Raw genomic sequence first — 27,419 nt, 5'->3', positions numbered from 1 at the left:
GTATCAAATAAAAAACAATGCTGTTGCAGTTACGACTCAAAAGTGTTAATTAATATGTAGTGCATACAAGAAAATAGTGCAATGTTAATTACACATTTTTATATTCTGCTTTAAGTTTTGTCATTTTCTTGCAAAACAACACACATTGTTAAAATCAGCTGTATTGGTAGCAGCAAAAGTACCGTTAAAATCTTAACAATTTGAATCCCTATTAATGGCCAGCAACTTGGACTCCCATTTATAGGAGGAGGTCAGTCATTTTGTCCTTTAGCCAGGTCAATGTCAAGTACAAGCCTATCAAAATTTCCATAAATTCCAGTTTTCATCTGCCCTCTTTGACTTGTAGACTGATGACCAAGAAATGATCCCCTGCCCCAATGAGTCGTAAATGACAAAGGGACAATATTTAGGGGTCTTTCTGTCTGCTGTATGAGTCACTAATCTCGTTTCCTCTTGGCTCCCTGGGGATGAGCAGATCCAGATGCATGGTAGACAGACACACTGCTAGGAATGGTTGCGGTGAGGGCATTGAGTGCCAAATAGCTGGTAATTCAGGCAGACCCTCTGATGTGCCGCCAGATCCCTCTGTGGAGGTGGTAGGTAATGGGTGGAGGGCGGAGAGGGATGAGATCACAGATTAGGTGGGTCGGGCTGCCCAACTCTTGCATCCGAGTGAAAATATTGCTTTCTGTCAGGAAACCTGCAGCTCTGTGCTTCCCTTTCTCCTTTTTTTTGAGAGAAAAAAGGCAAAGGATGCAAAAATAGCCCAAAGAACAGATTGAATGGTTTTCTTAAAGAGCTGTCGTGGGGCTCGAAACAGCATGGCGGATCTGAGGATGAAGTCGTGACAGATGGGATCAGTGGAGCCTGGCATAACAGCCCTATCTGATTAAGCAATCCTACACTGTATGAGCGCTAGCCAAAACGACTATGGTGGTGGTGGTGAGGGTTTTGGCAAGAGGAGCGATAACAATATTTACTCTGCGTACAGAATCAAAGACTAAAGGGCATTGGCAAAAGTGCACCTTATCCTCACCCATGCCCACGCATATACACAGGCACACATACACACACACACACACACACACATCAGTTGTGGCTGTGCGATAACATGGATGCCTTCCACCGGAGGCTTTTGCTCCTCTCCGGATGGCTCCTTGGGGTAAGAGGCTATTCCATTTTGTTTCTCCTGTGTTTTTAGATACCAGGTGCCAGAGAAACATTTACTACTGTGTTTAACATCTAATATACTCTAATGTAATAAAATGCAAATGAATGCAGGTCCGTGCTCATTCCACTCATCTGCACTTCATCAGTGCTGTTATGTATGCTGACAAATGCTTACAGTTAAACAATACAGCCTTGGCAATTTGAACTTAATGGGCTACAGGGTTCCTGACTATATAAAAAGGATTTTATCCCAAAAGGCAATTTTGCTGCAGTGGGAAGATTTATGAAATAGGTTGGGTTTATTCCACTGCCTTATACCTGCAATCTCTGCTGACTATACCTCTGTGGGCAATGAACCGAGGGACTGATTCAAAACCACCCTTGATATAATTACTGAATTCTCTTATTCATTTTTATAACCATTTTCAAAAGCAAATCCCCCTTGACTTTTTAGAGTTGAGCATTATATATTTTGGTGGATAATGTAATAAAAAACGCACAATGGCAAGCTTAATTGCTTTCAGAGGAAGACACACTGAAAGGGAGAAGTGAGCTCCATAGTAAGATCGAATGAAAAAAAAAGGGGAACAAAAGAAGAGTAGATGATGGAGGGAAGTATGAAAGAGAGAAAAAATTGGGAAGGAAAAGAAAAAAAAAAACAAGTACAGAGACAAATTATCAGTAGATGAGAATTACAGTGGAAGAAAGACAAAGAGAGCAGAGGAATGCGAAGCAGAATGCAAATACACCAGTATGGCTGTCATCATGGTAGGAAAGATACTGGAGCCAGTTGCCATGCCAACAAGGGCCGGGCTGCAGCATCTCCTGTGTTTGTCCATAGAAGGCCTAAAAAGTGACGAGTGACTTTCAAGAGGAGCAAAACTTTGGCCCAAAATAATTTTATGATGGTGAGGGAGAGGGAATTTGTGTCACTCACCTCAATGTTCTTTGGCCGACTAGAGTAGCTCATATATTTCAGGGAAATATAGCTGACACTTCAAGGTGAAACACTGTACATCGCTAAAGGAAAAAATTATGAATGAAGGCAATGATGGGCTGTAGGCATTTCTAGGCAGGTAGGAAGATGAGCGGAAATACATGTTCAGCGTCACCCCTTAAGAAGGAGCAGCCTCACCTTGCTCTGCTGGGTACATTAATGTGTAACCTTCTGTATTGAAACAAATCATGGTAACATTATTCAATTGATACCCGTTCAAAAATACACACGCACTTCATGGTTTTTGGTCCCCTCAGCTGAGGGGACCAAAAACTCCGTGCACATCATACGTGAAACCCCATTTCAAACAGATCTGGGCTATTTCACAGCACAGCAGCACCAGACGTCGCCTACATTGTGTTTAACATTGTTGAAATATTTGTTTACAAGGTTCAGTGCCGTTTAATTTTCTTGTGATCAGCTCTCTCTCTCCTTTCTCTCTCCCTCTCTTTAGCTCCTTCTGCTCGCTCGAACTCAGGAGCCCTTTTGTTTGAATATGCAGAGGACTTCTCTCTTGCTGGTATTTGTTCAGTTTGCCTAATTAGAGTTTGGCGAGATGAAAGCAAGCAGCGAGACTTTCTGCTCGGTGGCTGAAACTAAACGAGATACTGTTGTGTCTCCCAGTAAAAAAAAAACAACCTGATATTTGTTGTTTCCTTAATTTAGGGTTGAGCTCTGCCATTTGTCAATAATGTATAATTATTGCATAATCAATTCATGTGATTGTCAGATTGGTATGTTGCAGTTAGGACAGTGAAGCCTGAATATAACATGAAACGTTTACATGTTTGCACAATTCTGCCTCAGAACCATGTTGTTCGACATTTTGCAGCAAAGAAACACACCCCTATGCTGCTGTGAGTGAGGAGGAAGCACCAGTTGGGACATTCCAGTCAAGCTGCGTATCTTTTCCCACAAAGCAGATTCCCGCCTCAGAAAAATAGGCTCATGAATTATGAATACATTTGTTAAACAATTTCCATTAATTTTACCATAATTATCCAACGCTCTCAAATGACTGAACCTCCAGAAGTACTGCAGATTCCATGGTCTAATGGTGTTTACCCGACCCGATGAGCTAAATGAAGTTAGTGCATCGTCTCAGTTGGAAGACATTAATTTTCCATTATAGGATGTTGTTGTAGTTACCTGCTGAGACCCACCCCTGACACTAGACAGGAAGTCACCCTTTCAAATCTTTTCCTGGAAGAAGTCATTACAATTTAGTTTTTTTTTCCTAACACGAAACTACAGTTCACCGCCGTGCCGTTAGTGGAGAGGAACAGGATGTTTGCTCCTAAACTCCAGCTGAAGGGAGAAAATTGTCAAAATGAAACATTAAGCATCAACAAACGCTCAAGGCAAGGTGCTATTTTGCACTAATGTCCCTGTAGATTACTTTGCCTCTGACTTGAGCTTCCATGGCTCAGAGGACCTGGAGATTTTGCTGTTGTTTTCACTCTATCTCACTTAAATGGGTTTACTTTTGCAATAGAGGTGACAATGATCTCAAAATATCATCCTGTAAATTTATTTGATACCCTCAAGAATTGAACATTTCTTGATTGATTACCTGAGACAAATCCCTAATTACTCGAGATTATTCAAATCCTTTCTTGTTAATGATATCTCTCAGTAGTTGTATATTAACTGAGATCTGAACAAAACGTGGATGGAGGCTTAAAATCATCAGAGGCAGCTTGGAGTGGTTTACATATTTTAGTCTGCCGTATTATTGTGGTTCTGCACAAAAGAAAAGGCAGGTGGCTGCATGTGCTTATCGTCCACTTGAGGACTGCCTTCCTTCCTACCATCAATGCTGCTGGTCTCTCCATCACATCTGATGTTGCAATTACGGCGTCCACATCCCAGGGGAAAAAAAAAAATGTAAAGGACGGCATTTTGTTGCCCACTCCCTGCTTTCTGCTTCCCTAATGAGTAGAGTCCAGAAGTGGCAATCAGACACATTCATTCCATGAAATTGACTGTGGGAGGAGGGCGGATGGAATGGGGAACGGTTGTGGGATGCATCTGCGTCGCTGGCAGTTGAAGATTACGAAGAGGAGAGGAAGGACAGATGGAGAGAAGACAGCAGATCTCAGTGGGGACTAATGATTACTTTTGACCTCATAAATGAAAGGAAAATAGAGGTCAGACATAGAATTTATTGGTTCCCCCCAAGTCGAACCCAGCATGGCTTTTCTAGGCCAGAAACTCAAAACATGCAAAACCTTGAAAAATACAAACAATGGAAGGACGGATGGAAGAGAATAGCAGGATATACAATGTAGGACATGAAGATGCTATATTTACTAGATTATGCATTTAGCAGTGTTGGTAGTGTGCCTCCTTTGAAGTCAATGTAGTTGGGTTTGTATTTGAGCTAGTAAAACGCTGTAGCTCCTCTGAGCATATTTATTCTATCTAGTGTAAATTAGCATAAGCGACGAAATCGTCAACATCCCTTCTGTGTGTTAGCTCCGGTGGCTAAAATGTGAAATCAGTCCAACTTCTCCCGCTCGACATATGGAGGTCCAATTTATTTATGAACTGTTTAATTAAGATGGAACGGCAACTGTTCAGATCTCTACCCCTCACCGATCTCCGAGATGCTGCGATTTATTTTTCCAGACATATCCCATGACATATTAAATGTGTTTTAATGAACAAAATGTGAGTCAAAGGGATTCACTCGCGTTGTGCAGTTAATTAGGAGATGTGGGGGAGCATAATATCTTGATTTGAGATACATTCCTTTGTAAGATGTAACTATGATCTCTTCACATACCGAATAGACAGTTGTTAAGCCAATAAACAAAACACAATACGGCTAAGCCTTTTCTGAATCACATACAAATGTTGCTTTGACATTTTTTTATATGAAATGGGCATCATTTTTCTATTTCTTTTTTAGTAAGGAGTACATAAGGACAGTGCTTATGATCTAAAACACCAAAGCAATGGCACACTGTTTGAAGCCAAAATCAAGATAAGAATGTTTTGGATTTGGTCATAATATTTGCTGTCTGCAAACCTTGGCATGTGCAATCTTAATTATGTATTGTGGCTCTGCCTAATTGTTACTTTGAAAAGAAAATCACATCATTTGACAGGCTTCCGAACAACTCAGCGCATTGCATCCTGACAGATGATGGCTGTTGCTGCGGCGTAAAGTGGAAAGTGACCATAAAGATTTAATGCTTCACTCGCTCAGCTTAAGTGCCTTGCCTGGGGTCAACAGTTCCCCATGGAATTTCCAAGGAAATCAAATGCATGCGTACTCATACACACATAAACACACACACTTAGAACAGAATCCTCCATTTCTGTAAAAGAAGTGTATCTGTTATTCTGCTGCATAGTGAATCTAGGGCATTCTGCCAGGAACCAACCCCACCAAGCCAAGATTTTTTTTTTCCTCTAGGTATATTCAGTTCATAAATGCTATGAAATCCTGCTATGAATTTTACCTGTATAGTGAGTATCGCCAAAGTCAAAATGACATAGTTTGGTACTGTCCATTATTGTAAAGTTTGTGTATTGTGTGTTTTAACTTGGCCTGGTCTTCATTATTATCAACACACAGAAGCAGCACAACACACACATTTAATATTAGCAGTAATATACAGTATGCTAAACGTGTACCCTGCCATGTTACTGTGAACATTTTCTGATCGCCTGTCCGCCTTCTTCATATTAAATGGAAAGGAAGGTCAGTACCCTTTTCAATCTATTGTTGTTGAGATATACAGTAGTTGTGTGTTTTGCTTCATAATTCAGCCTGGCGCTTTTCACCATGTTGCAGTAACTAATCAGTTGAGAAACAATCGGATTTGTGTTCCAATATAATCAGAGGGCTGTTACATTCAAATTACAAATTACAAGGTACTGAGGTACTGTTGCAGGCTAAATCTTAATGGAGGAATCTGTTTATCTAATGGACCCTGTTCTCAGCCATAGTCACACAGCCAAAAGCTGCTGCCATCATGGAAATGTTTCAAAATAATATTCTTCATCTCTCTTGTGTTAAAAATGTAATACATGTAGGTGTGAATGTGTCACACTGGTAAAAACTGGTAGTTTCATTCTTCGCAGGAAAAAGCAGCTGTGCCGCTGAAATTCACCTTGTGTCCGATGTTTTCCCAAGAGCTATACAATACATTATGTAGACATGCCTGCAGCTTTTCATTAATTCTCAACACTAACAGATTTTGCAGCCGAAACATTACTTGATTGTTCTTGTTTTAATTTGTCACTCTGTGCAACACCCAAGCCAACAGCTAACAGAAAATAATCTACTTCCTGTTGTGTTGTATGGCAGCCTCTTTGGACTTTAGCTGTCTAGTCGAATGAGAGTCTGTAAGTTTTGTTCTCAGTGCAACACGCACGCGGAGAACCACGCCATTATGAGATAGCAGTGGCTACCTTCTACTTTGTACCGGCATGTGTAAGACTTTGATCCTTTGTTAAAATTACACTGAGCTGCAGTCTATCACTCTTCACTATCAGTGCGCAGCAGTGGGCCCAATGAGCAAGATTTTCATTTGATTTCATTTGGTGTTACAGTATAGAACATGTCTCTTCCATTTGAAAGTGGGGCAGGCTCTATGTTAATAATTTAAAGCGTTGAAAGACATGGAAGCCTTCAACACCAATCTATAACTCAGATTGCAGAGGTCTTCTTATTGCCTTACCTCCTACAATTCGTTCCCCTTTCTCTCTCACAGAATGTCCGAAGTGAATTATTTAAGCACTTTAAATCCTGCTATAGTTTCTATATTACTTAAGCGGTGCAAAGACAGTATGCATTATGGATCAGCCTACTGCAATGAATATTATTCACATTCAGTCAGAATCATTATCCAACATCTTTTTAGCAGATGCTTCCAAGAAAGCGCAGGTTTGTTTCTGAGGCCCTGAGGGCCTTGGCTGCACTTTTGGCAATGGAAGACATACAGTGATGATTATGCTGTGAAACTTTATCTGTGTCCAGGCCCAGTAAAAGGCAGTGATTTGTGGATATGTCAAACGTTTTGGATATTGTGCAGTTTTATATCTCGTGCCAATGGGTGCACCCAGCAATAAGCTGAACATAAAGCTATTTATTGTTCTTATTTTATTCTGCATGACTTTTATACACTTCAGTAGTTCTCGCTTTTTGATAATACTTGCTCCCTCCAAAGTCATCAAAGGCAGTGTCCTCAGAAATATGTTTTAGCCACTTTTGTGTGACAACCATTTTGGGATCAGCAAATAAAGAAGAGCCTTGTGTCAGTATGGCACGTAAAGAGTGCTGGCCATATGCTTGTGAGAGTCCTTGGAGGAGGATGCTATTTAGCATGCCATCCAGCACCACGAGGGGCTTGAGAAGCAAACACATTCTTCCTTCTGACTTAGTCCATGTGTCCATCTGGTGAACGAGGGGAAGAGGAAGTGAGACCAAAGGAGATGGGGAAGGGGCTGAAAAGGATAATGATGATGCCTACCATTTTTCTCTGTCTTCTCCAAGTGTGTGTTGCTGCTGCTGTCCTGAGACCCAGCACATCTGTTCATATGTGGGTGATGAGGCTCATCATAATCTGCAACCGTTGTGACAGATAAATGTCGTACAAGGTGATTCAAGAACATGCCGTACCTGTTAAATGCAATACACCTATCATGATCTGCGTATCAAAGAAGGAAGTAGCTACAATTTGAGGTCCATAAATTGTCAAGTCTGTGCATGAAGTCACAACACAAACAAAAATTGGACCTCTTTCTCTCCTCAATCATCTTGAAGTTAAGGTGGAAGGAGAATATGTGCAACTTAGTGTATGTGTGGTTGATGCTCTTCACTTTTTAGTAGTTTCTGATTGAGTCTCTCATCTCTGTATTAAAACCCACAGTATAAAATCAATTTTTATGAGTAAATCATTGATAAATTAATTCAACCGAATTCAAGTGTTATTCTGATGCATTTATGAACTGATATACATAGATGTAACCCTGGTTGACATTGCCTGTCTTTGTCACGCAGTATCTGGTGTTTGAATCACCGGTGATGGTGAATGAAATCAGTAGCTTGCAAAACAATAGTGGCTTGTGTTCATCAGACGTGAAAGCAGAGCAGAAGAAAGTGGCAGATGAGGAAGTAGAGAGCAGGAGGCAGCTGCAGCTGGCTGATGGAGGGCTTGGTGTGGAGACGGAAAGCAAAGAAAAGATGGAAAAACAGGAGGAAATGGTGAGGGGGGGTTAGGCCAGATAAGACTGAGCATGTATCCTCCTAATGACAGAATTATGACCCTGGTCCATCTGCCACTCAATCATAACCATCCAATCCGTTCCGTTGGGCACTCCCATCTGTACTCGCTGCAGAATCAAGGATGTAATCAAATTCTCAGATGTCAAGGAGATGGGGAGACTCATAGCTCGGGCTCAGAGTTTGTCACATTCCCTGTATGTGTGGCAAGCGACACTGCTCGTGGCTGTGGTAATTTGATTTGCACTCTAATATTGATGCAGAATGGAAGTTAACAGAGATCAAGCTTTCTCTTATGTCTGTTGTGTTCAGATGACTTACAGTGATCAGTCATTTAATTTTTGAGTCACGCCGCCTCTTCACTCTCAAACAAGTTGCTAGTGAAAGCCGTCACATCCTAATCAGAATCTGGCAAGTTAGGAGTCTGCCATCGTATGCTTCTGCCAAGACAACCATAATATGTGTGTGTGTGTGTGTGTGTGACTGGCTGTATGTGATTGTGTGTTTGTGGCTTTTGAGATGATATTTTGCATGGCTCTAATCGCAACTTTATTTTTTCCCCCCGATACATAACTTGGAATGCATTTTGTATTGATTTTTGGGCTTTTCTTTGCCACCCTGCTGCATACCTGTCTGTAAATCTATGGTTAACGCTGGCTGTGATGCCATTTGGCACGTTTTACTTACCATCTCTTCTTCACGTTTTCTTGTCTTCCACTGCCATAAAATTGTGCCACTGTCTTCACTGCCTGCCTGAGCTGGATGAGGCCGGGGGTGGGGGCTGGGGGTATTTGAATGATTTGGTATGCAGCGACAGCACCGCTCTGTTTCATTGCAGGAGCCTCCGCCTTATCTCCTTAATGGATTATGAGCAAGGGAACAAAAACATAGGGAGGCAGAGTGAGAATGATTGGACTCCCTGCAAAGGGCCGGCAGGAAACGGACTGCCGCCAGATAAATAAAACACTCTGCCTGTACATTTCCTCTGCCCCGAATCACAGATGTTATTAAGAAATAGGACAATAGGAACAGCTTGTAGTCAAGAGTCATTTTGGCTTCTGTAGCATTCTGATTTACCTGCTTGCTGGTGGTGGTACAGATGTGTCAGCTACTCTGTTAGGTTAGGGGTTGTGTGTTAATTTGTTCTGAAAAAATTAGACTCTCTCTCTTTCTTGTTTGTATGCAATAAAAAGTGGGCAGCAACTGAATGTTTAACTAATACCAGCTGTCAAGCACCTCAGTTAGCCAGTCCGCTGTCTAAATGTCGATGCACGGACGTCGCAGCAGCAAACCTTGGTACATTTTTTGTGTCTGAAAGCTGGAGTTTTGGCAGAGATTAGAGCTGCTATAAAGGCTGTCTCCCCATTTTTACAGCTGTTAGACTTCTGAAATAAGCTTTTTAGGCCATCGTTGACTCAGTGAAAGGCTGTTTTGAGTCACCATAGCTCTGCATCTGAATGATTACCATTTATAATGCGCTGCATATCTTCTACATTGACAGACCTGATTATGTGATCACAATCACCATCATTATCAATATCATACGAAACTATGAAACAAAAATTCCAATACGTTTTACATGTCTAATATATAATTCGAATGCTGAATATTCAAATGCTGCAGCCCTCAGTACAGCTGTGCTGGCGGACGTTGCAATCGTCCCTATATGTTGGCTGACACTGACTACTGAGTGCTGTACCATCCTATCATGGTGATTTAATATCAGAGAGCACAAAACAGTAGTGTGTCCTCCAAGAGTTGCTGTAAGACAAGAATCTTGGGTGTTTTGACATGTGGGAGAGAAAAGTAAAAGAGGTATTTTGATTCTCAGTGCACTAACATTATGTCTCCATTCCATGTCCCGTTTAGTATTTTCCGGTGAGGTGAACTCCGGAAACACACGCATTAGTAGCAGCTGTGTTTTGTTTGTTTTGTGTGTTTCTTTTTGTGGGGCTGCTGCTGTTGATGTGTTTTTCCCCTCAAGCATGCTGTCGTTATCTGCGCTTCTTAGCTCATCTTCCTCCGTAAAAGCTAACTGGCTAACACCGTTAGCCAGTGATGTGTGGCATGTTAAACTCATGCCGGTGAATAAGTAAAAACACAGCACACCGCTGCTTTGCTGCCCTTTATTGGTGCTGAAGGGTTATTTAGATTGAGCCGTGTGCTTGTACTGCCGAGAGTCTTATATTTGAAATTGTATTGATTAAGAAAAGACAGATTGGCTTGACAAGATTTGACCTTTTGGGGCTTTTAGTCCAGTGGCTATTAGTTTGTTGGTATTCTGTGCTGCCCGGGGTTAAATCCAATTTGCTTTAGCCATTGGGTTTATTTTGGAATAATCCTCACTTTAGGGCATAGTTGAGATCATGTTCCATTTTCCTGCCAGTTCTGTTTCTCTGTTTCTCTGTTTGCTTCAAAGTACTTTCAACAAGATTTGTTATTCTGTTGACCCTTGCAAGCAGTGATGTTTGAACAGATATTCTGCTATCATTTTTTCTCCTGTCAGGCATTTTTTACCATGATGATCCCTGTCCAGTAGCCCACTCAAGCATGTGTTGTATGGAGGCTGTACATTTAATATTCTCACAGTCTTGACAGGAATGTCCGACTGTTTTTCACTTGTTTACTCAGCTTAAGGCATGACATTGTTATAGTCTACTGGCGGTCTTGACAGTGTGGGTCATTGTGCTGAAACTCGATTGGTTAAAGTTGTGTTTAACCAGAAATCCGTTGCATTTAGGTAATTACTGGTGCCACATGGTTTGTTTCACAATTGTTCTGATGATATTTCCAGAGATATGCATAAAAGTGTTTAGTCATGAATTTCAAAGTGATGCTATTGTAACATGTTTTTTGCATGTATGGATGGTCAAATAATGTGCAATGCTTTTCTGGCCCGATTCAGAATTGTTACTGTTCTACTATTGTTTACCGACAACAGAAGGAGCTCAGTGTTGACAATTTCTTTTCAAATCAGTTGATCTGCAATTTGGCAAGATGTGTGCACCGTAGCCTTGAGCAAGTTAAATCAATATGTTTGGGCCGCTGTTGTGAAGTTGTGTATACTCACATCTGTGTTGGAATAATCCCCTGGCTTTGGTTTTTTACAGGCACAAAATATTTATCCTGTAGCGTTTTTCTGGGTTCATCTGTGACCCTCTCTGTGCGAGCGCTCAGATCCTTTTTCTGATGTTTTGTACAGTAGGAGATGAGGTATACAGTTCAAGCCTTTTCTGCCAAACAGTTCTTCTCTGTGTTCCATAAGTACTCCAGAGGAAAAAAAAGCATTTGTGAGAGCAATAGCCTTCGGGGGTTGCGCCAAATGAAAATGCTTTTTTTTCTAAACCCCCCACACCTCACTCAAGAAGTGTTTGCTTGTTTTCTGTTACTATTGCTCTCTCTTTCTCTCTCTACCTATCTCTCTTTCTCGTTTTTTACCTTTGATTTGAACTCTGACATCCAAGTCTGCCCCAGGATGTCTGTCACAAACTGCAGTCCAACGTTGTGACAATGCTTTTTTTCTTCCCGTGCCTTTTATGACCTTCTTTTCTTCCTCTTTCTGTTCTTTTTTTCTGTTTTTTCCCTTTCAAGGTCTGGCGCACCTGACGTTAAACGACCAAGGTATGGGTTCATTCCTTTTTTATTTTGGTTCTGTTTTTTTTAGAGGAATTGACTCAGCCTCTTTGCCCCCCAACCCCTCAAAACAGCCACTTTCCCTCACAATTCCCTCCTCTGCTTTTTACCTTTCTCTTGGTGCCATGTGCCTCCATTTTCCTCCTGAACCCTCCCTCGTCTTCTTCACTCTTTTCAACATCCTCCCCCGTTGCTTCCCCCTTCCTCCTCCCCTTCCACATCTCTCCATCGTTTTTGGTTGTGACTACCGCTTCTTCCTCCCTCTCCTCGCCACCATGTCTTTGTACTTTTCCGTGACCTCCACCAATGTGTGTCCCACCCCCTTGTCCTGTCCTATGGCTCACGTCCTGGACCTTCACCTCTGACCACCTTTGACCCCGACGACCTGACCCAGGGGCTGAAGGTAACACTTTTCTGCTATCCCTTCTGCTTGGATTTAAACAAAACAAAACCAAAAGAAGAAAAAAAGATGAAAAAAAAACGCTGATTATATTGGAAATGTGTTTGCTGGTCAAAGTTACAAAAGCAAAATGTCCAGACTTTCCATTCACTTTAACACTTCAAGGTGAAAGTGTTGTAGAATGTGCAGAGTTTCTCGTCACCACTCTGCTGACATTCCCATTGTTTGGCATTTAGATTTTTTTTTTTCAAAGGGCTACAGTTTCAAGTTCTGGTTAAACCTTATATCATATGTGTTTTTATGAGACAAAGTGTCTGCAATTGTTTTGATGTTGCTATGAAGATTGTATGTTATTCCTGATGCTTTTTTGTGTACATTTACAGCACACTTGCATCTTACACTACACAGCTGTTAATCTCTTGCACATCACTATTTTCATCATCCATACACTTATCTCATCTTTTTGACCTTTTGACATGTTTTCTCAAAAGCAGTGTTTAAATCGTGGGCAACAGATTTTTAATTTGAAAATGCGATGCCATTTGTGTACTTGTGCCTCCAAGAAGTGCTTACTACACTCCAGTCTGATTATTAACCATACCTCACAGTTATGTTCTCCTCATTCTCTGACCTTTCTCTTCCTCCAACCTCCCAGTGAGGACCGTCCATGGAAAAAATGTGTTAAAGCAAAGTTCACAAGAGAGAAAGGAAGTGAACAAGTGCCGTAGACAGTGCATGTTCTGACCTTTACTGGTGTAGAGAGAGCTTCCCCTCTTCTATCCTCACAGTCTGTGGTTCATGCAGACTTCAGTGCAACCCTTTTCCCTTCAGTTCTGTTTAACTGAGGACGTTTTTTTTCTGATAATCAACACAGAGAGGAAAAGCTCAGGTTTAACTGGTGCATTCTCCTGTTTAGCCATCCGTCACCTTACCCAATATAAAGCCTGAGTACTGGCACCAACGTCACCACAGTTGTTCTGTTCATTTGCTGGATTTTTGCTGCACAAAAAGTGGAGGGAAACATAAGGAGAGTTTATATTTCAACCTTTTATTAGTACAATGCACCTTCGCAAGCCTCCCATGTTAAATGATTTGCAGTCAGCGAATACATTTCCTTTGCTACCACTGCATGTGAAATGGTGCCTGGAAGATTACCAGTGGTTACATTTAATTATTGTGCACAGGTACCCAAGTCTGAGTTTTATTTATTTTCAATGGCCAAAGAAAGGAATGGAATGGGATCACACCAGCTGCAACACCCATCCACACGATCAAGTTCCTCCGCGTAATTGTTACATTATCCCATGATTACTCAGTACTGATGGCTCAGACCATAACCATCATCGGACTACAGTATGCCTTTATTTTGATCTCAAGTACACGCCTGTGAAATTTCATGATTGCACTGGTTATGATGCTTTGGCACTGGCAAAAAAAATGACATTTCAAAACCTGGCAGAGGACTCAAAACAAGGAGCGGGCGATACCGCAAAATTAGATTTCGATCCGATTCACCAAGTAATTCAAGGCCAATATTGCCGATACTGATAACAATACTTTTTTGTATGAAAACACAGGATAGTTTTGAAAGCCAAATAACAAAACATGTATTTTATTCATTTAAAGTGAAAGTGAATACATACAAAAAAGGGTATATATAATATTAACATTTAGAATATAATTTTATATTTAAAAATTGATAACTATATTCAGCCATTTTCATATTTCATGTTTGAGATATAAAAGTCTTTTCATTTTCGTTAAAATAATTAAAGTAGATAGATCCAGTGGGCTTAATATATTATTTGGATCTCTGAATGAACTCTGTCTCAGTGTCTGGAGTCTGGTCGCTGATGAGCCATTTCTCTCCTCCTCCATGTTCTCTTTCTCGTTTTTTTTTTTTTTTTTGGTTTCAAGAAGTTTGTGGGGTTGTCAAGTGAACAGCGTTCCTGCACACATCACAGATTGCAACTTTTTTATTTATAGCTGTGAAGTAGCTTCAAACGAAGCTCCTCTTGCGTTCAGCCATCACTGCATGTAAGGTTGCGAACGAGGGCGAGCCACACATGCACGAAGCGCAAATTGTGCACACAACAGGGCAACAGCAGAGCAATGGAGAAGCACTGCAAGCTCATCCGGAACGTTTTTTAGACGGGTCTACAAGTTGATGAAATATAAATAAAAGAGAACAAAGTAGAGAAGTGAAACTGAAACTGACCCCTTTATCGATCAATTTCACGCTTAAAACAATCTACATACTATGTAGTATTGATAGTATCGATATTTTTGGATCTATCCGCCCACCCCTACTCAAAACTGCTTCTGTTGTTGTTCCCACTACAATGGGTGTGTCCAATACCAAATTCAAGATGATGACCCACACAGAAACTCACACATGCACAGACACACACACACCTACACATACACAGACTCAAAGGTTATCCCAGACAATGCTGTCATGGCTGGCAAGAGGCTAGACCGATCTCAGTGGCAAGTGTCTCCAGCCATGGCATTTGAGGCATAACTTTAATTTACATTAGAAGGCAAACAAGTTGAATAATCTACAGGCTATTAAATGAACATCACCTATGTGTTACTTAAACATGTCTTTTTTTGGATAATGATAATTGATACTCGAGGTCGACCAATATGTCTTATACAAATTATTGCTTATCGAGGAGACTGATAACTGACATTTGTAACTGATATGCATTCACAACAAATATATAAAATTGTAGTGGCACAATTTAGAATTTGAGACAACACAATTGCAAACACAAAGATTTGCTGAAATTATTTTAGTATTTTCTTCAATCAAAATCGAACTTTCATAATTTCATGAATTATACTACAGGATTATAAGCACTAATTCATTGATGTTAAGTGGGAGTTTATATTCATTCCTTTTATGGTGTAGGATAGCTTAAGGCTGGAACACACCGGCCCAACCGCTGGACGTCTGAAGCGTTTGGGGAGACTCGGAAGAGGTCGGGAACAAATATGTTCGGTGTGTTCAGCTGCGTTGGAAGCTTTCGGAGCCGCTCGGACGCTGTCTGATCCGATTCAACGTGCAAAGTCTGAGCAGGTTGGCTGTCGGCCATCTGAGCCATTGGATACTCTGATTGGCGGTGTGCTAGCGAATCAGCGCGGTGTGTGGGTGGGGCGGAAAACTGTGTGCGCATTGGTTTTCTACGCACTCCGTTCCGTCATTTCTTGTTTTCATGTTTTGGAGTACTGGCATGAGGCTAGCTTTTATTTTGTCCGTTCAGGACAAATTAATCTGTGTTCGTGCCTCGCTGCATGTTTAGTATGCAGCTGTTTTTGCCTGAAATAGTTAAGTTTCGTTTTGATCTAAAGTAAAGAGAGTTGCGTGCATAAACCTCTATAGTCCAGCGTCTTTAACACTAGAGCCACCTGCTTATCGCATCTCGCGCAAGCGCAGAACGTACACGCTACTGTGGAGTTGACAGCACGTCGAAGCGATGTGTTCAATGCAACTTTTCTGCCGAACGGGTCAGACAAGAGGCAACAGGCAGTTGGCTGTCGCTTTGAGTCTGGGTGGTGTGTTGGGGCCTTTAATCTACAACAGTCCATCAGTTGCTTTGTTGACTTGTATTTTATATTAATCAGCAAAGTAAATAATAACTTAGTTAATAACAATAATAACACGTTATCAAATACATTTAGTGAAAAGGTAAAAAAAATAAAAAAATGTCGCAAACGGAATTTTAAGGCAGCAAAAATTTGAAATATTCAGATACTAGTCAAGTACCTGAACACTGTACTTGTAAAGTTCTGTGCCTGTCAGTAGCACAAAGCCTTCAGTGTTGATTGGCAATTACCCCTAGATACCATCGGGACCGTCACGCCACCATGACAACCGCGCTACAGACACCGGAGCTGATCGCAGCCGTCCTAGCCAATGCTCATGTTTCCACCAGCAGTGCCACAGTACGTCTCAACAGCGCCCCAGAAGTGTCTCTCTGCTCTGCGGAGAATACGCACCAATTCTGTTTTGCCTGACACAGACCACGGTTGCATCAAGCTGAACAGAGCAAATTGTGCAGGGCTGGAAGTCACACACAAAGACAGCATAGTGTATCCGGGATCATGTTTCACTTCACTACATCAACATTGGTCATAGAAACATTTAAGTACTAGCCTACTCACCCATGGTAGACTCACAAAAAGTCAAGGAGAACATGAAGAAGTATACATAACCTCAGGAGGTCTACTGTATGAGTGGCGTCACACAGCCACTGGCGTCATAGACATGCACCCGATGGAAACCAAGGGTTACTTGTTTGACTTGTAACCAATCAGATAGTGTAAAGATGGGACATTTAGTGAGTCCACAGATAAATGCAGGCCATGACAGGGGAGCATGTGCAAAAGGTGCAAAGTAGTGCAATCACGAAAATAGAAATGCTGATACAGAAAACACTTCAAAATGCAGATAATCGGTCGACCCCTACTTAATAACAATTTCATAACATATTCACATTAGCAGTGTAAGTATTTTAACACATTCTTACAAAATCTATGCTTTCCACGTTGCAAATATCAAGAGTTTCAAACTTCAATGAAACCATGGGGTTTTATGTTAATAGTAAATATCAAAGAGGGCAGCTTTACATTCAGTAACACATATATATACATATATATATATATATACACACATATGTGTCAATTGATTGATAAATCAACAAAAACATGGAATAAACACTATTTTGTATTAAATGCCAAATGTGATGGTTCTGGCATCTCAAATTAACTTTTCTTTTGTTAATTCAATTCCTTTGGCTTATGGACTAGTGGATTGGTGGAATTTGAAGATGTCACCTTTACAATCAATATAATTATAAATGTACAATAACAAATTCGAAAATTTGCCTTCAGGTCAGTCACCACCATCAATGAATTCCCACTGTAAGCCTTAATCAGTAGCTGGTAAAATTGGGTGATAAATTGAGATAATCTTAATTACTCTGCTGTAATGTTTCCTCCGTGTTGCACAATATCCACTTCATAACTATCATCGTGCGAGATATTTACCAGTTTATTTCACACAAAGGTGGGATATATTTCTCTATCCCCAGCCAACATTTGCTGTCACCAGCAGATGAATAATAACCATAATCCTTTCATCTCTATGCAGCCTCAACTCTGCCTTCATATAGCATCTCCCCTACAACCTGCTGCCATTTAACTCTGATCCCTCTCCACAGTCCATTCCAAACTGGGCTTACTATAAACTCCAGGTGCCCCCTTGTAGCAAGATAAGCACTCACCCAAAAATAATAGAACATACATGGATGCATGTTCCTCATCTCCCCCGAAGCACGATCATACCATCAAACAACCGCTCCGATCCACCTTGTCCTCAGCATAGCTGTACATTGTCTGTAAACACTGGGCCCGCAAGCAGTAGGATCTAAACCTGAAAGGTGGCTGATACAGAAAATGTCATAACCTTTTTTTTGTTTTTTTGTTTTTTGTTTTCAACAGAGAGAGAAGGGGGGTTTGGGAATGCGGAAGAACTTTGAGGAAACATTTTGCAGAAAATAAATTAAATCTATCACTAGCAGAGCTGAGCTGCTTTAAAATGCATGTCTGACTGACTGAAACACACTTCCCGCCCTTTTTAGAAGTTTTTTACTAAAAAACTGTGGTGTAATAACAATAACAACAACAAAAAAACTCCACATCTACAAAATTATGTTTTGAGAACAATTTAAAAGTTTTGAAACTTATTTTTTCTTTTTTCTTTCTTCAAGTTTCATCAAACAATGCCTAGCCAACCATTTATAAAGATCACCCTATAGCCAGATAAATAGTTTGGTCCCAAAGTAGAGGCTCTTAGAAAGAGAAAAATCAATAAACCTGTTTGGTAAAGGCAAGAACCCGAGATATGTGTGAATTAGATTTTTACTTGAGGATGTAGACACCTCTCAACATCCCAGGCATCAACTTTCCTGAAATCTGGAAGTGTCTATGTGTGTCAGGTTAGCCGTGTTTTCAATAAAAAGAAAATATTTGGGCTAGTTTTAAAAATCAGAGGCAGGTGCCTCAGCCATCACATAACCAGGCCAAGAAAATCAATGTCAGTCTCCTCTTAAACCCAAGGCTGTCCTTCACAGCTATAGGAAGGACAAATTCCAGGCTTCAGTCACTGCTGATCTCTATCTGCCTGTCTGTAAGACTGCTGTCAGCCCCACACATTTGGCCACATTTTTGGCAGCAGATTACATTTAACAATGCAATAAATAATCATTCTTTTAGAAGAGCTTTGACAGATATAGACTCTCAATATATTATCAACAATCAAAGTAGTTGAAATAGCCGGCATTCTCTATCAGCCACTAAAAAAACAAAAACATAAATAATAAGATTATTATTTTCAACTATTCAGTGGAAAAATAAAGATGGTTCTAATGCAAAAGCATGGATTCCATTTTTTTTCATCACTTTCAATTGGTTGATACTTCCAGCTGTATGGCAGATGAGTTTAGATTTTAGACCATCAAGAAATTCTGTATGTGCAGCAGAAGAACAAAAGTAAATTATGCAGGCCAAATTATAGGAGGACAAAACAGAATACAAGTTAAAAAAGCTATTTCAACTTTTCCTGAAGGTAGTTTTACTGTTGACTTTGATTAGATGTTATAACTGAACTCCCATTGTGCTCTGAATAATGTTGCTGGTGCAACATTATGAGCAACATTCACAGCAATGGAATTCAGGCTCATCTGTGACCCTGAGTTTTAGTTTGAATTTAACAGTTCGAGTTAGTCGCATCAATATTGTTATCCTTTTCTTCCCTAAGACAATGTTTGCACACCCCTTAACTTCATGTACAGTGCCCAATAACTTATCTTTTCAGGAGCTATATATGACAGTCCCTTGGGAAAGTGCACACACATGCATGTTTTAAATATATAATGCATTTATTTTAACTACAAAATGTAAATATATGAACTGAAAAGCTATCCCCCTAGAAAAATCACATTTTCCTTCATGCTCTCAAAGCGCCTCTAACAACAAAAAAATGTTTTCAGCATTTGTTAGCTATAAGTAAAAATTTAGACTAACCTTGAGTAGTTGGTAACTGCCGGAAACCATGTAGCTGCAAACTAGACATGAGATCTTAGTCTAACAAACTAAGAAATATTCATCACTGTCTCAACTTGATGACACAAGGGTATCCAGCAGACTGTACTTTTGCACACCCACAGTTTCAGCTCTAAGGACCAGTAAATAAAGTAAATAATATAACCTGCTATATCTTATCTACAGGAAAGTCGGTAAAGCTGTGAATATAATATTACTTTGGCCCACATGCATAACTTGATAATGATTTAACAGTAATCACTAACGATACAATGCATATGTGATGGTATCAGCCACATAAGACTCAATTAACAGTGACGTCAACTGTCCATATAATTGTGGAGATGTACTATACTGTATGTGGATACAGATGTAGCCTATTTCCTTGGCCTATCCGTCTGCAGCATATTCACGTATTTTACTAAGCAGCTGCCTTCGAGGTGTTTCTTCGGGTCGAATAAACTAATTAGGGGGCTTTTGAATAAATAAAACTGCCGTTTCCTGTAATAGAAAAAAAATTGCAAGTTAATGGCTCCAAATTGCCAACATTTCCAGCCCCTTGGCTTCGGAATTGCAAATACTTTAGCCCACGGACCATTTGGTTTCTATTTGAATACAGTCCCCTGCCGCCGCCACCACCTCCTCCTTTGGAGAGACCAACAGGATGCATACTGGGAATCAAATTAACCAAGCCCTGGGAGATTGTCTCCTGGCAGGTTTAATGTAGATATCCTTGGAGATACTGGAGGGAAAATGAAGGGAATATCCAGTCTGATCTGTATCTAACCTCGAATGTAATGGACTAGGTCCAGGTCAAGATAACCATCTCTGTCTGTGCTCACTGAGGGCAGTTTATGGAGTCTATGTGCCACTGTGTTGTGTCCCAGCTATTTAAACATCCTGAGAAGTGCAGTGAAGCTCAAGCTACAAGTGGAACAGGAATTCACGATCCATACCTTTATGCTTTATATGCACCACTGATGTTTCATTTTAGTTACATATCAGACCAAAACTTGACTTTAATTAAAAGCGTGATGTCAACTCACTGGTGGTGTTCTCATCCTATATGATGAATTTGAATAAGTCTGATTAGGTTTTAAAAGATGGCGATTTCAACACGTGCCTATGTTTTGACTAAGTACTTCACCTCAACTTATTTATGTGACATTTGCATTGCTCAATCGTGCATCCGTATCTTTGCCTGAAAGTCAGAAGAGATTCTCAACTGAATATTACCATTAGGTTTTCTAAATTGAAATGTTTTATTTCTATTGCTTTTTCACATAAATATGACTTTAAATGACAGTTAAACACAAGTTGATGCATGTCTAAGAGCAGCCTATTGTCCAACCTCCCCCTTTTTTTTATTCAGCTAGACTTAATATTTTTTCAGTATGGTACATTGACAGTACACAAACTCACACACACTCACACACACACACTAAATAACTCATTAAATTGGCTATGGCTTGACATGTTGGCAACCCCATAAATAAAAAAGAAGAGATACCTGCAGTTTCCAAAACAGTGTTTTAATTTAAAAAAAGACAGAACAGTGGGGATAATGGCATAAATACAAAAGACCACAGTTGGTTGAATATTAAACCCTCTGAAAAAAATATGTGCTGGGGAGTTGGCATGTAGGCTGCAATAAATTAGCTGTTTCAGTTATATTAGAGAAAAACACTTCATGAACAAAATGCCATGAATGTATTTATGATGTTTTAATGTTATAAATTATATTAAAATGAACTAATGGTCCTTTCTGATTCCTGACCTAAAATATTGATCCTTTTTCTACCACCATGATATACAGATCATCATACAGTATATTCAGGAACAATTTTGTCTTTTTTATCTGATGCCGTGAGAACTTTTTCCTGCCACATTCTCTTACTTGTTAAAGGTCTTTCACAATGAGAAATGTTGTTTTTCTGTAGTTTAAATGGGAAGCAAAAGGGTCAAACTATTTTGGGTCATTTCCAGCTAAGGCTGTGTTGCAGCATGATTTGATATAAAGTGTTAATAAGTAGGATTCAATGTGACTAATCTTATAGCAAGTAAACCTCTATTTAATGTAATCCTTTAAATGCCTCTGTGCTGGCTACAGACTTGGCCATGGTTTTTTTATTTGTGGGTTGTCCGCAGCCTTACTAGCGTCAATTTGATCTCTGAGAATGAAATATTTCTTTTACATTTCTTTTTCTTTTATTTCTTTTTGTATAAAACCATTAATCCATCATTTATTAGATTTCTGTGGTCACCATGACCTCAGAGAATGTACATTTGGACATTCAGTGTTGTGCCTAAACGCGTTCAATGAACGATTGTTCATGAACTCGTTCATTTTTTGGGCAAACGTGAACTGATCATACTGCATTCTGCCTGATGAACGTTATTGTGAACACATTCATTCTGGCGTTTGTGAACGGCGCGTTCTCACAGTTTAACTTCGTTCAAGACAGTGCCAGATTTCCATCAAGCCTTTCAGGCGAAAACACACCGTGAACAGGCCTTAATATGTAGCGGAAAAACACCCAATCTGGCTGTTGTGTATAAAAAGGACGCTGGACGAGAGGTTTGTGCATGTAGCTCGCTTTACTTTCGGTCAAAACGAAGCTTAACTATTTCGGACAGAAACAGCTAAACATGCGGTGAGGCATTACCAAACGACCACAAATAAATTCGTCCTGAACGGACACAACACTGGCAACACCCATAACACCAGCCACCACAGAGTCGCACCGCTGCATGCGTCATCAATGTGCTAAGCATGGAGGCAAAAACAAATGAAGGCTTCACATCTGTTTTTTTCTTGTGATATATCTAAAAAGTTTTGGAGTGATGTTGAATCTCATTTTTTGATGCTGCTAACCCTGTCCATTCTCTTACCCTTAAACATGTTATTTGCTATGTGAACCCAGAAGATAATGCTCTTGAACACATGATGAACTTTGTTATCCTATGCAAAATGTTTAATTCACAAACAAAAATTTGCAAAATCACTACCTAAATTTGCTCCTTTTCTCCTGGAACTGAGCTCTTTGCTTAAATCTCTGATTTAAAAAAAAAAAAATCTAATAAAATTATGTATTATTTATTTACTTATTTACTTATTTATGTATTATTTTATTTTTAAATTTGTTATTTGTACTCTATCCTGTACCGCAAACCTGAAACAGCACATTGAACTAAAGCACCCGGCGAGCCTTTCGAGGTATGTGCAAGTGAATAAAGAATCAAAAGACAAGGCAATGGCAAGCCAAAACAGATCCTCTACCACCCACATCACATTAACGATGTACAGTAGCGGCTCCGCTGTCTTCATCTCCCAGCCGCAGCTGGACAACCAGGTTTTGCAGAATATTGTGGGAGACCTGCAGTTTCAGTGTTAAAACTGATAAAATAATAGCTGTCTGTGGCTCTATATGGGCTGTGGCAATCATTTTGAAAAATAATAGCTTGCATCAACATATTGAAAAAAGAAAAAAAAAAAAGAACTATGAACTAGTTCATTTTTGGAACTGTGAACTTAGTTCAATTTTTTGAATTATGAACTATAAACTGAACTAGTTCATTTTAAAATGTGTGAACTGAACTTTGAACTAGTTCATGTAGAAAGTGAACTTTCCCAACACTGGACATTACTCAACAATTCACACGCTGATTTTGAATTGAATCCCGTACAAACGTCTAATAGGATAACATGATGGGAAGAGATGGCGTTTTATATCCAGACAATTAAAGGTCAACTTCACAAACAAACCTGTCATAGCCATACATCAAGTCTAAGATTACTTGCTTAAAAACTACATGTATAGGGAATAAATACTATCACACCAGCAATGGCGTCTATCAACATTTTCCCATCCCAACTGAGGATTACTCAGTAGTCATTACTACATTATTACATGGGTGCTCAGTACTCATGAGTTGGACCACACACACACACACACACACATTCACATACACATGCACGGACTTACAAGGGAGAAACATTTCCTGCCAGCACTGTTGTGGCCGGTAATATATCTGCGACAGTAATGTTTTCAGGAAAATGAATGTAAGAGAACTAAAGGTAAGTGTGGTTGGTCGCACATGTATACTTTATAACTTTTTCATCATGCTTCACTGTCCATCTTAAAAATGTTCAAACTCCCAATTCACAATCTAATGGTACCAAATTATTCTCTCAGCCTGATTTCATTGAGGTAAATGTTTCATCCTTGTTGTGCATCCCAAGTGTTGATAATTCACAACTTCTGTAACCTCTATCCTGTTCAGCAGCCTGGGCATGGTGGGCTGTCTGGCTTGAAGCCTGCAAGACTACTGCAGAGACATTAGGCCAGGATGACAGAAGTCCTCACACAGGCAGCAATTTCTCCTGACACAGCAGCAGGCTAAAATGGATGGAGCTGTACAGCAGCCTGAATCTGCTTCACGCAGTCCTCCCAGCCGTATAGAGAAAGGACAGGGTGTACTGTGTATAAGGGCTACTGTACTATCAGAATTTGAATCACTTCCATTACAAAAATAAGTTATAATGCCCATGAAAAAAAAGAGGCAGAGCTAACAGATAAGAGTCTAATTTGGGTCCATGTTGTGACAACTTTAACAATACCGACCGTCTTACTTAAATGTGAAGTAGGTTTGCCTGAGCTAAATTGAAAATGTATACACTTTAGGTGTTTGTACTTAAAGCCACACAAGATGAAAGTTAAAAACTTATTTGTGATACATACAAATAATGTCAGAATTATCAGAATACATAGTTCATGTCAATGATGTATGAGTCAAACCTTGTTAATGGTGTAATCACAATCACAATGCTAATGCTGATCGACAGGGCTGCACTGAGGCTACCCCGTGTGACCTTCAGTGGGTCCCTCGGGTGTAGCAAATGACAGTGCGAGGTGTGTGACAGTCTGGGCCCCTCTGCTCCCCTCTCTGAGATTGATCGGAGGCCCGCATTATTTTTCCCAGGCTAGTCACGCTTTGTTATTGGCAGGCTCACTGAGAGAAACTGACAGGACACACCATACACACAGCGAGCTGACACTTTTCTGGGGACTGGATGCACCCTGCTGTTCACACATATGCAAACACAAAACAAATTCCTCTGTTAAAAGGCTTTCCTTTGAGACCATGCACTGTGGAAGGTTGCTGCTTGGCCAATGACAAAACTCCAACCCAAATGCTCCTAACTTAAAGGGTAGTTCAACCAATTTTTTACACAGTGTGGTCATAGGTCTTGGAGAGTGCTACTGCATATGTGAAAAAATAGCATGAAGCCTTTAGTGGCTCCAGAGGAAGCTGCATTTGATCTTAAAAATTGCCTCCAGTGAAATCACTCACCGACTACCTAGCCCACACGTACACGGGCATGTGTAAGAATCAGAAATAATATCTGTCCATATGACACATCTAAAAATGCATATCCTATGGCCATTCATGTACACTTGGCATGCACATGCCAACAGATTGTATACTATGCTGGGTTGCTTAGCTACAGCAAATACTATGAACGAGGCAGGGAAACATGATCGCTCTTCAAACAATCCTCTCTGATAATTTGCCAACAAAACATATTAAGCAGCCATGTTTGTTTCTCTCTCATTATGTTATCGATGTCCATTTGTGTCTTTCGGGTAATTCCAGGACCTCCCATTTCAAGGTCAGGGATTATCTTAAAAAGAAAATAATAATAATGCTGAAACATTAATGGGATCTTGCTTATTCCTAAAGCTGCACTCAAAATAATTTTTTAAGTTATGAATTTTAAGATTGGCGCTCAGAGCTAAATATCAGCATGATAGCGATTCTTCCTGACTGCATTCTAATCCTCAATAATTTCTAATTGTATCACTGGATTGAGTAACAATATGTCCCTTACACACAAGGGACCATAAGGAAACTTAGCAACATTCATTTATTTAAATAGTTGTTGCTGAATAGTTACATTACGCAAATGAATAACAGGAAGTCATTTTTCATCAGAATGAAGAATTTGTCATTTTAGAAAATTAATTAAAGATAATCCTTTATTAGTATATTATTTAGTTTTCACTTCCTTGCAACCTGTGTAGCATTTGTGAAGTTCGATCACATCTAGAAATGATTTGGTCCCGCATAAAAAGTGACAAATGTAAAAAGTAAAATATGAAAGGGATAACGCCTTCCGAGTTGTCAATGATCAGGAATGAATGGATGATGAAGAGACCATTTATTCCTGATGATGGACACCTCAGTGGGTATTTTCTTATTTTGATGAAAATATTACGTTTTTAACAAGCAGTAGCTCTGTTTCCCTGCTGTTAAATGACACCCAGCAGCTAGTCAGAATGAAGTATTTATATGACACCTTTGTCTCTTTATCTCTATCTTTAAGTCAGTCAATTAACCTTGACTGAATATGTCTGGCTAATGGTGGTATTCACCCAACTATAAACAATGTTAAGCAGATGTAGAAAAAACACATAAATACAACCAAAACCAGACTTAACTTAAATGAAGAGGATTTAGTTTGAGTTAGCCTTTTTTAGCCTTATGTAAAAAAGGAAAGCCAAGTCTAAAGTAAGGTTTATGATATTATTGAAAGGGCAGCAAAACTGAATTGATCCACTGAGATCCTACTTAATGTTAAAAGTAATTACAAATTGGATGTTTATTGGGCTCTAGCCAGGTTTGATCATTTAAAGGAACAGAACCATTAAACCAGTGTAAATTGGGATGTGAGTTTAATGAATGTTTTTGTCATCAGCAAGAAAAAAAAAAAAAAAAAAAAAAACGAAAGCACAATCTAAAACCAGCATATATGCACAAAAAAGTCAAATCAATAGCCCTTTTTAGATAGAAAAGGCGGCACATTTGCTCCAAGGTAAGGACGGCAATGTGCCGGCCTGTCATTCTAAAACGGAGGAGTAATATTCCTCCTTCTCCAAAAGCCACCTCTGAGGTAGGCGTAAACATGTGATGTGACGTGAAGCTCGAAGTTGGGCTGTGAACAATGACAACGAATTTGACTTCAAAATAAGAGCTTTACATTGCACCCATTAGAGTTTATAACTGGGTTCTTAGCGGAGGACTTTTAATTTGAAAGTAGCGACCGTTCTTAGCCTGCCGACACAACAACAAGCTAACACAACCAAACAGCTACAGAGACTGAGGAGACGCTAGCATTTCCTGGATCTCAGCAGCTGTCCAGTTGCTCATCCTAATGTCTGAAATGAATGGACTGACTGCTGTGATCAGTTGTTTCCTGGTTTTAAAACTCCCCGGCTTTGGGTCGCACAACAGTGCAGGTCATTGACACCTCCGCCCACCTCACGCAGAGGCCGGCACATTGCCGCCTCATTTTTAGATAGCAGGCAAAGCGGAATTAAGTGTACCCTCCAAGGTGGAAAATCGGTGGACCGAGCCGCCAAAATGACGGGCAAATTGGTGGCTTGGTGCCCTGTCTAAAAACGGCTAATCATAGTACATTTCAGCTACTTAGATATTTTCCTTTTAAAGAAAAACAACAGATGTCTAACACAGGTACGGATGTATTAAATGGAAATATTAAATGTAAAAGTGTTGTATTAACTGTCATAATTTCCAGATCAAGTTTAGTCGATGAAATTGGTAGGTAGCATTAAACCTCTATCTCAAGAAAAAAACCCTGACCACAGGTTAAGTTTGCATATAGGACAGAAGAATCGAACACACAGTGCGCAAGTGAAAATTATGCATCTTTCACTCTTAACTTGGGTGCTAACTACTTACATCAGTGTGTCAATATCTCACAGAAATATGCATAGAATACATTGGACATTTTTGAACGATCAATAAAGCAGACAAACAAAACAAGCCCTTCAGGAAATAGGCAGAGG

At 39.9% G+C, this 27,419-nt stretch overlaps 1 protein-coding gene across 8 annotated transcripts in view; it reads left to right on the top strand.

The window, feature by feature from the left end:
* nrxn2b (neurexin 2b) overlaps positions 1-27,419 on the top strand; it is a 661,557-nt gene that overhangs the window by 168,196 nt on the left and 465,942 nt on the right. For 7 of the 8 annotated variants that reach the window (XM_030429949.1, XM_030429947.1, XM_030429950.1 and 4 more), the window contains one exon: positions 11,997-12,026. The exons of the other annotated variant lie outside the window; for it this stretch is intronic. In XM_030429949.1, coding sequence (XP_030285809.1) covers positions 11,997-12,026 — 30 coding nt within the window. The remainder of the gene's footprint in view (positions 1-11,996; positions 12,027-27,419) is intronic. 8 annotated transcript variants of the gene reach the window in all.

Source organism: Sparus aurata, chromosome 10, assembly GCF_900880675.1.
Source record: "Sparus aurata chromosome 10, fSpaAur1.1, whole genome shotgun sequence".
Taxonomy (NCBI): Eukaryota; Metazoa; Chordata; class Actinopteri; order Spariformes; family Sparidae; genus Sparus; species Sparus aurata.
The sequence above is the reverse complement of the archived record's forward strand: the minus strand, read 5'-3'. Positions and strand labels throughout refer to the sequence as shown.